The sequence below is a fragment of the Tachyglossus aculeatus genome, chromosome 19 (assembly GCF_015852505.1).
Source record: "Tachyglossus aculeatus isolate mTacAcu1 chromosome 19, mTacAcu1.pri, whole genome shotgun sequence".
NCBI classification, from domain to species: Eukaryota; Metazoa; Chordata; class Mammalia; order Monotremata; family Tachyglossidae; genus Tachyglossus; species Tachyglossus aculeatus.
Genome location: NC_052084.1, coordinates 2,253,288 through 2,268,592, shown reverse-complemented (window position 1 = coordinate 2,268,592; position 15,305 = coordinate 2,253,288). Strand labels below are relative to the sequence as shown.

The window sequence follows — 15,305 nt, the reverse complement described above, 5'->3', positions numbered from 1 at the left end:
CATCACCAGGAGCTATCCGGTTCACTTTCATTCTATAATAACCTTGGAATGGCATTTATTTTCCAACTTTACATCAGCTAATAATGTCCATCCACATCCTCACAAACTACTGAAAATGCATTTGCTTGCTAACGGCTGAAAATTCTCTATTCCTTGTCCTTCTAAAATAATAACACCTAAGCTGCAGATGGGCGGAGAGCCCGTCTTCTACGTTCTGTGTGTACTCTCCCGAGCACTTAGTAGTCGATAGCATTTATTGAGTGCCTGCTGTGTGCAGAGCACTGTACTAAGTGCATGGGAGAGTCAAGTAGGGTTAGCAGGCATGATCCCTGCCCCAAATGCTCTGCAACTTACCCAACAGTGCTCAATGAATACAATCGATGGGCTAATTAAAACTCGGCCGGGAGAGTTGAAAGGGGCAGGATTTAGAGGGCGTTCACTTCAGTGACTTATGCCTTATTAAGCGCTTTTTTAAATAGTATTTGTTAAGCACTTACTAAGAGCCAGGCACCGTACAAAGCACTGGGGTAAATACACGACAATACAGCCCCCGACCCACATGGGGCTCACAGCTTTAATTCCCCATTTTACACACAAGGCAACTGAGAAGTCGTGACTTGACCAAAGTCGTGACTTGCCCAAAGTCACACAGCAGACAAGTGGCAGAGGCGGCATTAGAACCCAGGGCCTGGGATTCCCGGGTCTGTGCTCTTTCCATTGGGCCACACTGCTTCTAGCCCACCGTGAGCTCTGCACACGGTAAGCACTCAAGAAACAACACTGATTGATGATTACATTTCAAGGCTTCACGCATTTCTAGAGTGGAAGCTCCTTGTGGGCCGGGAACATGTCGCTTCTTCGTTTCGAACCTCCCAGGACCTCCCGGGTTGGGGGGGCGTGCAATAAATAAATCCTCCGCGACAACTACCAAGCCGCGGCAACGGAAAGGGTGCGTACTTAGAGGTGTCGACGGGCTGGGGGTTGAAGTTCCCCTCGGAGTCCATGGACGACTGCTTCTCCATCATGCTGACGTAGTTGGACTCCATGTAGTCTGGCGGAAGAGCCCCTCCCACTGCGCTGAGGCAGGGGAGTGCCAGTTTGAACAGCTCCTGCTCATATTTCTGCGGGGAAGCGTGGGAGAGGCAGGAGGGCGTAATAAGCAAGCGGCCCCCGCAGACCCCAATCCCACCCGACCGCGAAGCCAGATCCAGGCGATCCGGGGAACAAGTCGGTCCGTCAGTATCTACTGAGCGCTTACTGCTGCCGACTTGTACTTCCCAAGCGCTTGGTACAGTGCTCTGCACACAGTAAGCGCTCAATAAATACGATGGAATGAATGGATGAACGCCCAGCACTGTTCTAAGCGCTTGGGAGGGTACCACAGAACAATAAACGGGCACATCCCCGGCCCACGGCGAGCTGACAGTCTAGAGGGAGAGACGGCATTAGGATAAATAAATAAATGACGGATATGGACACAAGTGGTGTGGGGCTGGGAGGGGGGATGAATAAAGGGAGCGAGAGAAGAGGACAGGAGGGCGCCGTCAGGGAAGGCCTCTTGGAGGAGATGGGCCCTCTAATAATAATAATGATAATAATGGCATTTACTAAGCGCTTACTATGTGCAAAGCACTGTTCTAAGCGCTGGGGAGGTACAAGGTGATCAGGTTGTCCCATGGGGGGGCTCACAGCTTAATCCCCATTTTATAGATGAGGGAACTGAGGCCCAGAGAAGTTAAGTAGACTGTAAGCTCATTGTGGGCAGGGAATGTGTCTGCTTATTGTTGTATTGTATCCCCTGCAAGAGCTTAGTACAGAGCTCTGCACCCGGTAAGCACGACTGAATGAATGAATTAATGAATGCCTTCAAGAAGGCTTTGAAAGGGGAGAGTCATTGTCGACAATTCTTCAAATCCCTCGGGAGGTGGAGGAGACTACTGGCTCACAAACCAGAGAGCCGTCCTTCTACTTCCCATCGGAGGGGCCTGGTCTCTGTGGCCCCCAGAGGGGAAGCGTCCAGTGGCCCTCCTCAGATGCCCATCCGCATCTCACACAGTAAGCGCTCAATAAATATGACTGAATGAATGAATCTAGCTTTATTTCTATTTATTCTGATGACTTGTCGCCTGTCCACATGTTTTGTTTTGCTGTCTGCTCCCCCTTCTAGACTGTGAGCCCGTTGTTGGGTAGGGACCATCTCTAGATGTTGCCAACTTGGACTTCCCAAGTGCTTAATACAGTGCTCTGCACCCAGTAAGCGCGAGAAGCAGCGTGGCTCAGTGGAAAAGAGCCCGGGCTTTGGAGTCAGAGGTCACGGGTTCAAATCCCGGCTCCGCCACTTGTCAGCTGTGTGGCTTTGGGCAAGTCACTTAACTTCTCTGAGCCTCAGTGACCTCATCTGTAAAATGGGGATTAAGACTGTGAGCCCCCCGTGGGACAACCTGATCACCTTGTAACCTCCCCAGCGCTTAGAACAGTGCTTTGCACATAGTAAGTGCTTAATAAATGCCATTATTATTATTATTAATATGAATGAAGGAATGAATGAATCTCCCTTGGGGGTCCTTCTCGGGACAAAAAGATCTGGACCCTCGTCTGTCTTCCCTGTAGACTTCAAGCTCGTTGCGGGCAGGTAAAGTGTCTGTTCACCGTTCTATTGTCGTCTCCCAAGCACTTAGTACAGTGCGCTGCACACAGTAAGTGCTCAATATGATGGAATGAATCAATCGATCAACTATCAATTTGTTCCTTCAGATTAACAAGTCCTGTAATTATTACTATCGGTTATTATTATTCAGATAAGATGGAACGACTCGATCAAGTACCAACTTGTTCCTTCAGATTAACAAGTCCTGTAATTATTACTAACAATTATTATTATTCAGACACGATGGAATAAATCAATCGATCAACTATCAACTTGTTCCTTCAGATTAACAAGTCCTGTAATTATTACTAACGATTATTATCATTCAGATATGATGGAATGACTCAGTCGATCAAGTACCAACCTGTTCCTTCAGATTAACAAGTCCTGTAATTATTACTAACAATTATTGTTATTCAGACACGATGGAATGAATCAATCGATCAATTATCAACTTGTTCCTTCGGATTAACAAATCCTGTAATTATTATTCACGGTGATTATTCTTCAGATTACCTTCTGAGACAGGGCGTCAAAGATGCCCCAGAACAACTTCCGGGACAGATGGAGCTCTTCCTCCGAAGCCGTGCCGAAGCTGCCCCAGCCTCCGGGCAGACAATAGTATTTCCAGCACCTCTCATAGTGGTTCATCAGCAGCTGAAAGCCAAACAGATCCTGGGATTCAGGGGGGTCCCACTTCCCGGCCCACACCTCCCCTTCCCTATTTTATTTTATGGCATTTGTTAAGCGCTTACTACGTGTCAGGTATTGCTCTAAGCATCGGGATAGATACAATAGAGTATATACGTATATATTACTCTATTTTATTTGTACATATCTATTCTATTGATTTTATTTTGCTAATATGTTTTGTCTTGTTGTCTGTCTCCCCCTTCTAGACCGCGAGCCCGCTGTTGGGTAGGGACCGTCTCATCATCATCCTCATCATCAGTCGTATTTATTGAGCGCTTACTGTGTGCAGAGCACTGGACTAAGCGCTTGGGAAGTACAAGATGGCAACATATAGAGACAGTCCCCACCCAACAGTGGGCTCACAGTCTAAAAGGGGGAGACAGAGAACAAAACCAAACGTACTAACAAAATAAAATAAATAGAATAGATATGTACAAGTAAAATAAATAAATAAATAGAGTAAGAAATATGTACAAACATCATTAGTACAGCCTGGTGGAAAGAGCACAGGCCTGGGATCCAGGGAACCTGGGTTTTAATCCCCACTCCACCACCTGCCTGTGGTGTGACTTCCCTTTCCCGGGCCTCAGTTCCCTCATCTGCAAAATGGGGAGGCAATCCCCGTTCTCCCTCCTGCTTAGACAGCGAGCCTCGCGTGGGACCTGATGATCTCGTATTTACCCCAGTGCTTAGTGCCCAGAAGCCCACCGAACAGAGGCATGACGTTTTGGGTCATGTGAGCCCGTTATCGGGTAGGGACCGTCTCTAGATGTTGCCTATTTGTACTTCCCAAGCGCTTAGTACAGTGCTCGGCACACAGGAAGCGCTCAATAAATACAACTGAAGGAACGAATGGGTTTTTACAGCCCTCCAGAATGGATCCCTCCTCCGCTCCCTATGCCATCCTCAGGCCCCCATGAGTCCGGCGAGGTGCCCTGAAGTCCGGGAGGCCTGGAAAGAGGGAGAGATGGATGAAGGGAGGGAAAAGGGAGAAGGAGGAAGGGCGGGAGAGCGAGGCCTTGAGCCCCCAGTCAACAAACCCTGGGCAGCAACCTCACGTTTGGGGTGGGTTGGGAATCCTTTTTCAAAAATCAGATCCAAAACACTCTTACTTCCCCCTAAAAAGTGTGCGCGAATGCGTACGCGTATGTAAGGTGTGAAAGTTTGTGTGGCTGGGTGCGGGGTTAGGTGAAATGTGAATGCTTGTTTATGTGGGCGTGGGTGTCTGCCTTGTTTGTGTGTGCTTGGTGCTTATTTGTGGCTGTGCCTGCTTCAACGTGCATTTGCGCTCATTTTTCATTCAATCGTATTCATTCATTCATTCATTCAATCGTATTTATTGAGCGCTTACAGTGTACGGAGCACTGTACTAAGCACTTGGGGAGTCCAAGTTGGCAACATATAGAGATGGTCCCTACCCAACAGTGGGCTCACAGTCTAGAAGGGGGAGACATTTTACTTGTACATATTCATTCTGCTTATTGTATTTTGTTAATATGCTTTGTTTTGTTCTCTGTCAATCAATCGCATTTATTGAGTGCTTACTGTGTGCAGAGCACTGTACTAAGCGCTTGGGATGTCCAAGTTAGCAACATGTAGAGACGGTCCCTACCCAACGGTGGGCTCACGGTCTAGAAGGGGGAGACATTTTACTTGTACATATTTATTCTACTTATTTTATTCCGTTAATATGTTTTGCTTTGTTCTCTGTCAATCAATCAGTCGTATTTATTGAGCGCTTACTGTGCGCAGAGCACTGTACTAAGCGCTTGGGGCGTCCAAGTTGGCAACATATAGAGATGGTCCCTACCCAACAGTGGGCTCACAGTCTAGAAGGGGGAGACATTTTACTTGTACATATTCATTCTGCTTATTTTATTTTGTTAATATGTTTTGTTTTGTTCTCTGTCAATCAATCAATCATATTTAATGAGCGCTTACTGTGTGCAAAGCACTGTACTAAGCGCTTGGGAAGTCCAAGTTGGCAACATCTAGAGCCAGTCCCTACCCAACTTCCCCCTTCTAGCCTGTGAGCCCACTGTTGGGTAGGGACCGTCTCTAGATGTTGCCAACTTGGAGTTCCCGAGTGCTTAGCCCAGTGCTCTGCACACAGTAGGCACTCAATAAATACGATTGAATGGATGAATGAATGAAACACGGAAACAAAGAGTTGGTTTGTGAGACGGTGGGGGGGTCCTGTCACTCACCTTGAGCGGCATTTTGGAGTGCTCGTTCAGCAGAGGGACGTCGAAAACCAGCCTCCTGAGCAGGTGCTGCATCATGGGAGGCCTCAGCTGGCTACGGGCAGAGATAACAGAGGCCAATGTTTAGACACCTCCCCGCGCCGCTGGTTCCCCTCTTCCAAGCAGCCCTCCCTGATCCACTTTCCGGGGGGTGGTGGCCACGGGGGCTCCTCCTCCCTCGGGGCAACCCCCTCATCCCACCCCGGCCTGGTCCCTGACACAATAACCCACCTCCCGCCCTCAGGTGAACACCGACGTTAGCCACAACCCACTTGGAAAGGCCCGATCCATTTCATTCAATTCAGTCGTATTTATTGAGCGCTTACTGTGTGCAGAGCGCTGGGAGAGTCCAATAGAGCAACCACCATATTCCCAGCCCACAACGAGCTGCACTCTCAGGAGAGAAGCAACCTTTAATTCTATTTTTTCTGATGACGACACCTGTCCAGATGTTTTGTTTTGTTGTCTGTCTTCCCCTTCTATTCATTCATTCAATTGTATTTATTGAGCGCTTACTGTGTGCACAGCACTGTACTAAGCACTTGGGAAGTCCAACTTGGCGACATATAGAGGCGGTCCCTACCCAACGGCGGGCTCACAGTCTAGAAGGGGGAGACATTCATTCATTCAGTCGTATTTGAGTGCTTACTGTGTGCAGAGAGCACTGTACTAAGCACTTGGGAAGTCCAAGTTGGCGACCTAGAGAGACGGTCCCTACCCAACAGCGGGCTCACAGTCTAGAAGGGGGAGACATTCACTCATTCAGTCGTATTTATTGAGCGCTACCCTGTGTGCAGACCACTGTACTAAGCGCTTGGAAAGTCCAAGTTGGCGAAATATAGAGACGGTCCCTACCCAACAGCGGGCTCACAGTCTAGAAGGGGGAGACAGACAACAAAACCAATCATATTAACAAAATTAAATAAATAGAATAAATATGTACAAGTAAAATAGAGTAATAAATATGTACAAACATATATACATATATACAGGTGTTGTGGGGAGGGGAAGGAGGTAAAACTAGGGGGATGGGGACTTCTAGACTGAGAGCCCGTTGTTGGGTAGGGACCGTCTCTACATGTTGCCAACTTGTACTTCCCAAGCGCTTAGTACAGTGCTCGGCACACAGTAAGCGCTCAATAAATGCGACTGAATGAATGAATGAACCTTGACTACCCTCCTGAATGAATGAACTCCCCTCCCTCCCAGCCCCACGGGCTCTCACACGTTATGGTTGTATTGTCTTCTTCCAAGAGCTTAGTACAGTGCTCTGCGCACAGTAAGCGCTCAATAAATACAACTGACTGTCTGATAGTGGAGCCCCAGTGGTTCTCCCTGGGAAAGTTGTTGGCCCAAGTGACCATGAGACCCTCCAGGCCCAGTGACAATGGGATCTCTGAAGGACCGCGGGTGGGCAGCTCTCCTGGCTGGCCATGAATCTAATAATAATGATAATGATAATAATAATAATAATAATAATGGTATTTGTTAAGCGCTTACTATGTGCAAAGCACTGTTCTAAGTGCTGGACAGTAATAATAATAATAATTGTGGTATTTGTTAAGCCCTTACTCTGGGTCAGGCACTGTACTAAGCCACAGTCCCTGCCCCATCCGGGGCTCACAGTCTTAATCCCCATTTTACAGGTGAGGACACTGAGGCAGAGAGAAGTGAAGTGGCTTGCCCAGGGTCACTCAGCAGAGCACCACAGCATTGGTGATGGCTAGGGGGTGTGACCAGGGGCAAGGAGGAAGGGATATTCTGGCCGCAGAGTGGTTTTCCTTTGCCCCATTCAATCGGCTGGACCAGGGCAGATTTGGGTAATAATAATCAATCAATCGTTTTTATTGAGTGCTTACTGTGTGCAGAGCACTGTACTAAGCGCTTGGAAAGTACAAGTTGGCAACATATAGAGACGGTCCCTACCCAATAATAATAATAATGATGGCATGTATTAAGCACTTACTATGTGCAAAGCACTGTTCTAGCGCTGGGGAGGTTACAAGGTGATCAGGCTGTCCCACAGGGGGCTCACAGTCTTAATCCCCATTTTACAGATGAGGTCACTGAGGCCCAGAGAAGTGAAGTGACTTGCCCAAAGTCACATAGCTGACAATTGGCGGAGCCGGGATTTGAACCCATGACCTCTGACTCCAAAGCCCCTGCTCTTTCCACTGAGCCACGTTGGAAAGAAAAATTCTGGGCTTGCTAACGTTTCTAGACTGTGAGCCCATTGTCGGGTAGGGACCGTCTCTATATGTTGCCGACTTGTACTTCCAAGCGCTTAGTACAGTGCTCTGCACACAGTAAGCGCTCAATAAATATGATTGAATGAATGAATGTATATATGTTTGTACAGATTTATTACTCTATTTATTGATTGATTTATTTTACTTGTACATATTTAATCTACTTATTTTATTTTGTTAATATGGTTTGTTTTGTTCTCTGTCTCCCCCTTCTAGACTGTGAGCCCATTGTTGGGTACGGACCGTCTCTAGATGAAGCCAACTTGGACTTCCCAAGTGCTTAGTACAGTGCTCTGAACACAGTAAGCGCTCAATAAATACGATTGAATGAATGAATGTATATATGTTTGTACATATTTACTACTCTATTTTACTTGTACATATTTATTCTATTTATTTTATTTTGTTAATATGTTTGGTTTTGTTGTCTGACTCCCCCTTCTAGACTGTGAGCCCGTTGTTGGGTAGGGACCGTCTCTATATGTTGCCGACTTGTACTTCCCAAGCGCTTAGTACGGTGCTCTGCACACAGTAAGTGCTCAATAAATACGACTGAACGAATGAATGAATTACTCTATTTTACTTGTACATATTTATTCTATTTATTTTATTTTGTTAATATGTTTGGTTTTGTTGTCTGTCTCCCCCTTCTAGACTGTAAGCCCGTTGTTGGGTAGGGACTGTCTCTATATGTTGCCAACTTGTATGTCCCAAGCGCTTAGTACAGAGCTCTGCACACAGTAAGCGCTCAATAAATACGATTGAATGAATGAATGAATGCTTTATAATGACGGTATTTGTTAAGTACTTACTATGTGCCAAGCACTGTTCTAAGCACTGACCTCCTTATATTTTAATGATGGCATTTGTTTAGGGCTTACAAGGTGCCACGCACTGTACTAAGCGCTCGGGTAGATACAAGCTAATCACGTTGGACACAGTTCATGTCCCACATGGGGCTCCAAGCGTGGCTCAGCGGAAAGAGCCCGGGCTTGAGAGTCAGAGGTCATGGGTTCTAATCCCGGCTCCGCCACACATCTGCTGTGTGACCTTGGGCAAGTCGCTTGACTTCTCTGAGCCTCAGTTCCCTCATCTGTAAAATGGGGATTAAGACCGTGAGCCCCCCGTGGGACAACCTGATCACCTTGTACCCCCCCCCCACAGCTCTTAGAACAGGGCTTTGCACATCGTAAGCATTTAACAAATGTGATCATTATTATTATTATTATTCCCGTTTTAAAGATGAGGTAACTGAGGCCTAGAGAATAATAATAACTGTGGTATTTGTTAAGTGTTTACCATGTGCCAGGCACTGTACTAAGAGCTGGGGTGGATACAAGCAAATAGGATTGGAAAAGTCCCTGTCCCACGTGAGGCTCACAATCTCAATCCCCACTTTACAGATGAGGTAACTGAGGCCCAGAGAATAATAGCAACTGGTATTTGTTAAGCACTTACCAAGTGGCAGGCACTGTACTAAGCGTTGGGGAGGATACAAGCAAATCGGATTGGAAACAGTCCCTGTCCCACGTGAGGCTCACAATCTCAATCCCCATTTTACAGATGAGGTAACCGAGGCCCAGAGAATAATAGTACTTAGAGAATAGTAAGCACTTACTATATGGCAGGCACTGTACTAAGCGCTGGGGAGGATACAAGCAAATCGGATTGGAAACAGTCCTTGTCCCACGTGAGGCTCACAATCTCAATCCCCACTTTACAGATGAGGTAACTGAGGCCCAGAGAATAATAGTATTTAGAGAATAGTAAGCACTTACTATGTGGCAGGCACTGTACTAAGCGTTGGGGCGGATACAAGCAAATCGGATTGGAAACAGTCCCTGTCCCACATGAGGCTCACAATCTCAATTCCCACTTTACAGATGAGGTAACCGAGGCCCAGAGAATAATAGTACTTATTTGGAGAACAGTAAGCGCTTACTGTGTGGCAGGCACTGTGCTAAGCGTTGGGGCGGATACAAGCAAATCGGATTGGAAACAGTCCCTATCCCATGTGAGAGTCAAAATCTCAATCCCCACTTTACAGATGAGGTAACCGAGGTCCAGAGAATAATAGTACTTACTTGGAGAATAGTAAGCGCTTACTATGTGGCAAGCACTGTACTAAGCGTTGGGGCAGATACAAGCAAATCGGATTGGAAACAGTCCCTGTCCCACGTGAGGCTCACAATCTCAATCCCCACTTTACAGATGAGGTAACTGAGGCCCAGAGAATAATAGTACTTACTTAGAGAATAGTAAGCACTTACTATGTGGCAGGCACTGTACTAAGCGCTGGGGTGGATATGGGCAAATCGGGTTGGAGACAGTCCCCGTCCCATGTGAGGCTCGTGATCTCAATCCCCACTTTACAGATGAGGTAACTGAGGCCCAGAGAATAATAGTACTTACTTAGAGAATAGTAAGCATTTACTATATGGCAGGCACTGTACTAAGCGCTGGGGTGGATATGGGCAAATCGGGTTGGAGACAGTCCCCGTCCCACGTGAGGCTCACAATCTCAATCCCCACTTTACAGATGAGGTAACCGAGGCCCAGAGAAGTGGAGTGACTTGTCTAAGGTCACAGGGCAGACCAGGCGGCGGAGCCGGGATTAGAACCCAGGTCCTTCTGGCTCGGCCCGGATGGCGGACTCACCCGCAGATGGAGAGCAGGCAGACTTCGATGGAGTCGCGCTGGGCTTTGGTGAGGGAGCAGCCCTTGGAGAGGCGGTAGACCGTGTGTAGGAGCGAGTCGATCAGAGAGGCGTGGTGCTCCGTGCCGGCGAACAGCGAGGCGCAGCGGGTGAGCAGCGGCAGGACGGCTGTGCACAGGTAGCGATTCAGGGCCAGGGCCATATCGGTGGCGCTCAGCGCGGCCTGCACCATCAACGGGAGACGCGTAAGACCCCCTCGCCACGACACACGGACTCAGTTTCCCCTACTCCCGGCCGCTGCCTAAAGGAACCCAACTCTGCCACAGAGGAGCAGCGTGGCTCAGCGGAAAGAGCCCGGGCTTTGGAGTCGGAGGTCATGGGTTCGAATCCCAGCCCCGCCACCTGTCTGCTGTGTGACCTTGGGCAAGTCACTTAGCTTCTCTGAGCCTCTGCTACCTCATCTGTAAAATGAGGATTAGGACGGTGAGCCCCATGTGGGACAACCTGATCACCTTGTATCCCCCCAGCGCTTAGAACAGTGCTTTGCACATAGTAAGCGCTTAACAAATGCCATTATTATTATTATTGGGGCGCAGGGATACACGGACACCCGTCTCCCACCCCGCCGATGCCAACCGCTCAGTGTGGCCAGCTCCATCAATGGGGGGGCATTAAGACCGCCCCCCACCCATGACGCCAGGCCTCAGTCTCCCCTTTCAGCCCTGGTTCTTACCCCTTAGTAGCCAATGAACCAGGAAGTTATCCAAACCTCTCCTGAACCTGCTCCTATTTTTGTCCTGCATTCATTCATGTATTCATTCATTCAGTCGTATTTATTGAGCGCTTACTGTGTGCAGAGCACTGTACTAAGCGCTTGGGAAGTCCAAGTCGGCAACAGCTAGAGACGGTCCCTACCCAACAACGGGCTTACAGTCTAGAAAGGGGAGACAGACAATAAAACAAAACATGGAGACAGGTGTCAAAATCATCAGAACAAATAGAATTAAAGCTCTGTGCACATCATTAACAAAATCAATAGAATAGTAAATGTGTACAAGTAAAATAAATAGAGTAATGAGTCTGAACAAATATACACAGGTGCTGTGGGGAGGGGAAGGATGTAGGGGAGGAGGAGTACTGTATTAAGCGCTTAAATAATAATGAAGGTGTTAAGCACTTACTATCAATCAATCATATTTATTGAGCGCTTACTGTGTGCAGAGCACTGTACTAAGCGCTTGGGAAGTCCAAGTTGGCAACATATAGAGACAGTCCCTACCCAACAGTGGGCTCACAGTCTAAAAGGGGGAGACAGAGAACAAAACCAAACATACTAACAAAATAAAATAATGCAGTAATGAATCTGACAGCTTCACGTCATAGTCCAACACGTGGAAGACAATGTTGGTCACAAACACATCAGCCATTCCCACTATACACACACACACAGCATTTAGAACCGTGCTGTGCACAAAGTAAGCGCTTAATAAATGCCATTATGATTATTATTATTACGGGGACACTCTCTCCCTCTCTCCTCCTCTCACCTCTCCCTACTTGTCTCTCACTTCTCTCTCTCTTTCTCTCTCCTTCTTCCTCTCTCTCTCCCCCAAAAGATATCTAACATTTTCAGACTCACAATCCACATCTCTTAGGGGGAAAGTCACCTAGCAAGCTACCACTCAACATCCAACATTGTCGACTGTGAGCCCGTTGTTGGGTAGGGACCGTCTCTATATTCATTCATTCAATTCAATTGTATTTATTGAGCGCTTACTGTGTGCAGAGCACTGTACTAAGCACTTGGGAAGTCCAAGTTGGCAACATATAGAGACGGTCCCTACCCAACAGCGGGCTCACAGTCTAGGAGGGGGAGACAGACGTTACGGATTTGTACTTCCCAAGCACTTAGTACACGCAGGAAGCGCTCAATAAATACGACTGAGTGAATTTAGTAACAGTGACAACAATAACGCTAATATCGATAACAAGAATAACGATCCTAACAATAATGAGAATGAAATAATGGTGATAATGGTAATAAAGATCAGAACGCTAGCCAGAGTAGCAGCCATGCCAGGAATTTGGATTTCCTTAGCATTTTTAGTTCTCCAAAGATCGTTCTCATCAATCGTCTCGTTTCACCCCGCTAGCTTCCTCGGGCAAGGCGGATATCCTTCATCCGCATTTCGCAGATGAGGAAGTCGAGGTCCAGAGAGGCATTGCGACTGGCCGCCGGACTTCGCTGAAGCTCGGGGGAGGAGTCGGCATTCGAACCCAGGCCTTCTGCCTCCCGCCCCAAAGTCTCTACAGATAGCAGAGTGGATAGAGCCCGGGCCTATGAGTCAGAAGGTCATGGGTTCGGGTCCCGGCACCCCCACTAGTCTGCTGTGTGACCTTGGGCAAGTCCTCTGTGCCTCAGTTACCTCACCCATAAAGTGGGGATTGAGACTGTGAGCCCCACGTGGGACAAAGACTGTGTCCAACCCCACTTGCTTGCTTAGTACAATGCCTGGCACGTAGTAAGCACCCAACAAATACGACTATTATTACGACTATTATTATTATTATCGGGCCCACAGGGAAGGAAGCGGCGGAGGGGGCCGGAGAGGGGACAACTGACTCTCGGGCCATTACCGTGTCTAACGAAGCAGCAGCCCGGAGATCCGGCAGAAAGCCGACCTCAAGAAGGTGGAGGAGGAAGTCTTGGACCTCAATGCCATAAACCCTGTCAAGGAACAAAACCATGGCTGCCTTGTGGTCTGGGCAAAACCCCGCGGACATGTCCGGTTCCACCACATTCCCATCTAGAAGGGAGAGAACCATCATTCTGGGTTAGCGGCTGAGATGCAGACACGTCGATAACTTCCCCGCTCCCGCCCCCCCGGAAGATGCGACCCCTCCCGGACACCCCCTCGGAGAAGCAGCGTGGCTCGGGGGAAAGAGCCCGGGCTTCGGAGTCAGAGGTCATGGGTTCAAATCCCTGCTCTGCCAACTGTCAGCTGGGTGACTGTGGGCAAGTCACTTCACTTCTCTGGGCCTCAGTTGCCTCAACCGTAAAATGGGGATTAAGACTGGGAGCCTCGTGTGGGACAGCCCGATCACCTTGTAACCTCCCCAGTGCTTAGAACAGTGCTTTGCACGTAGTAAGCGCTTAACAAATGCCATCATCATCCATGGCAGTGCAGGAGAAACGGGATCGTCAACGGGACAGTCCCGGAAACTTAATGCCGGCCTGCTGGGGAGTGCCTAGGCCGTGGCCACGGAAACGTGCTGAAGCATCCTCAGGGTGGTCCCTCCCCAAGTATCTCCTTTGCTATCGAAGGGTGAACTCCCCCTCTAGACTGGAAGCTCGTTGCGGGCAGGGAACGTGTCTGTTGATTGTTCCACTGTCCTCTCCCGAGCGCTCAGTACAGCGCTCGGGCACACAGTAAGCGCTCCATAAATACGACTGAAAGAACGAACTTGGCCATGGGCGACTTGGTCGGGGAGCTGAGGGGGCGGGGGAGGTGGGAGGGGAGAGGGAGAGAGACGGAGCCTACCTTTGGCTATCGTGGGCATCTGGAAAGCAATGCTGATCACTCCCACCAAATCGCCCAAGGGGATTAGCGATCTCAGAATGGACCTGATCCTAATAGCTTCCCCCTTCCCGGCGTGGATTAACTGTAGGGGGAGAAAAAAAGAAGATAAGATAATCACGAACAACAATAAGTACGGCACCGGTGCTTAATAATAACGGCGGCATTTCTTAAGCGCTTACTATGTGCAAAGCGCTGTTCTAAGCGCTGGGGAGGTTACAAGGTCATCAGGTTGTCTCACGGGGGGCTCACAGTCTTAAGCCCCATTTGACGGATGAGGTAACTGAGGCCCAGAGAAGTGAAGTGACTCGCCCAAAGTCACCCAGCTGACAATTGGCGGAGCCGGGATTTGAATCCATGCCTTCTGACTCCAAAGCCCGGGCTCTTTCCACTGAGCCACTCTGCTTCTCTTTGCTGCTTACTATGGCCCAGGGCACTGCACTAAGCGACCCCGGGGCTGGAACGCCCTCCCTCCTCAAATCCCACAGACAGCTCCTCTCCGCCGCTTCAAAGCCATATTGAAGGCCCATCTCCTCCAAGGGACCTTCCCTGACTGCGCCCTCCTTTCCTCTTCTTCCACTCCCTTCTGCATCGCCCTGACATGCTCCCTTTCAATCAATCGATCAATCGCATTTATTAAGCGCTTGCTGTGTGCAGAGCACTGTACTAAGCACTTAGGGAAGTGCAAGTTGGCAACATATAGAGACGGTCCCTAACCAACAGTGGGCTCACAGGCTAGAAGGGGGAGACAGAGAACAAAACAAAACGTATTAACAAAACAAAATAAATAGAATAGATATGTACAAGTAAAATAGAGTAATAAATACGTACAAACATATATACATATATATGAATATATATATGAATATTCCGTCATCTGGAAAATGGGGATGAAGACTGTGAGCCCCTCATGGGACAACCTGATCACCTTGCAACCTCCCCAGCACTTAGAACAGTGCTTTGCACATAATAAGTGCTTAATAAATGCCATCATTATTTTTATTATTATATATGAATATATATTATTCATTCCCCCTCCCAGCCCCATGCCACTCGTGTCCATGTCCGTCATTGATTTATTTATATTAATGTCTGTCTCCCCCTCTAGACCATGAGCTCTTGGTGGGCAGGAAATGTGTCCGTTTATTGTTGCATTGTAGTCCCCCAAACGCTTAATCCAGTGCTCTAATCCTTGTTCCACCGTGTGCCTGCGGTAAGTCACTTCGCTTCTCTGTGCCT

The 15,305-nt window shown here is 48.3% G+C and overlaps 1 protein-coding gene across 1 annotated transcript in view; it reads right to left on the bottom strand.

Moving 5' to 3' along the window:
- The window catches only part of RYR2 (ryanodine receptor 2), a 307,123-nt gene that overhangs the window by 110,386 nt on the left and 181,432 nt on the right, over positions 1 to 15,305 (bottom strand). Inside the window, exons 48-53 of the mRNA XM_038761058.1 lie at positions 14,031 to 14,151; positions 13,126 to 13,295; positions 10,491 to 10,711; positions 5,548 to 5,638; positions 3,164 to 3,304; positions 958 to 1,121 (exon numbers count right to left, since the gene is read on the bottom strand). Of these exons, the coding sequence (XP_038616986.1) occupies positions 958 to 1,121; positions 3,164 to 3,304; positions 5,548 to 5,638; positions 10,491 to 10,711; positions 13,126 to 13,295; positions 14,031 to 14,151 (908 nt within the window). The remainder of the gene's footprint in view (positions 1 to 957; positions 1,122 to 3,163; positions 3,305 to 5,547; positions 5,639 to 10,490; positions 10,712 to 13,125; positions 13,296 to 14,030; positions 14,152 to 15,305) is intronic.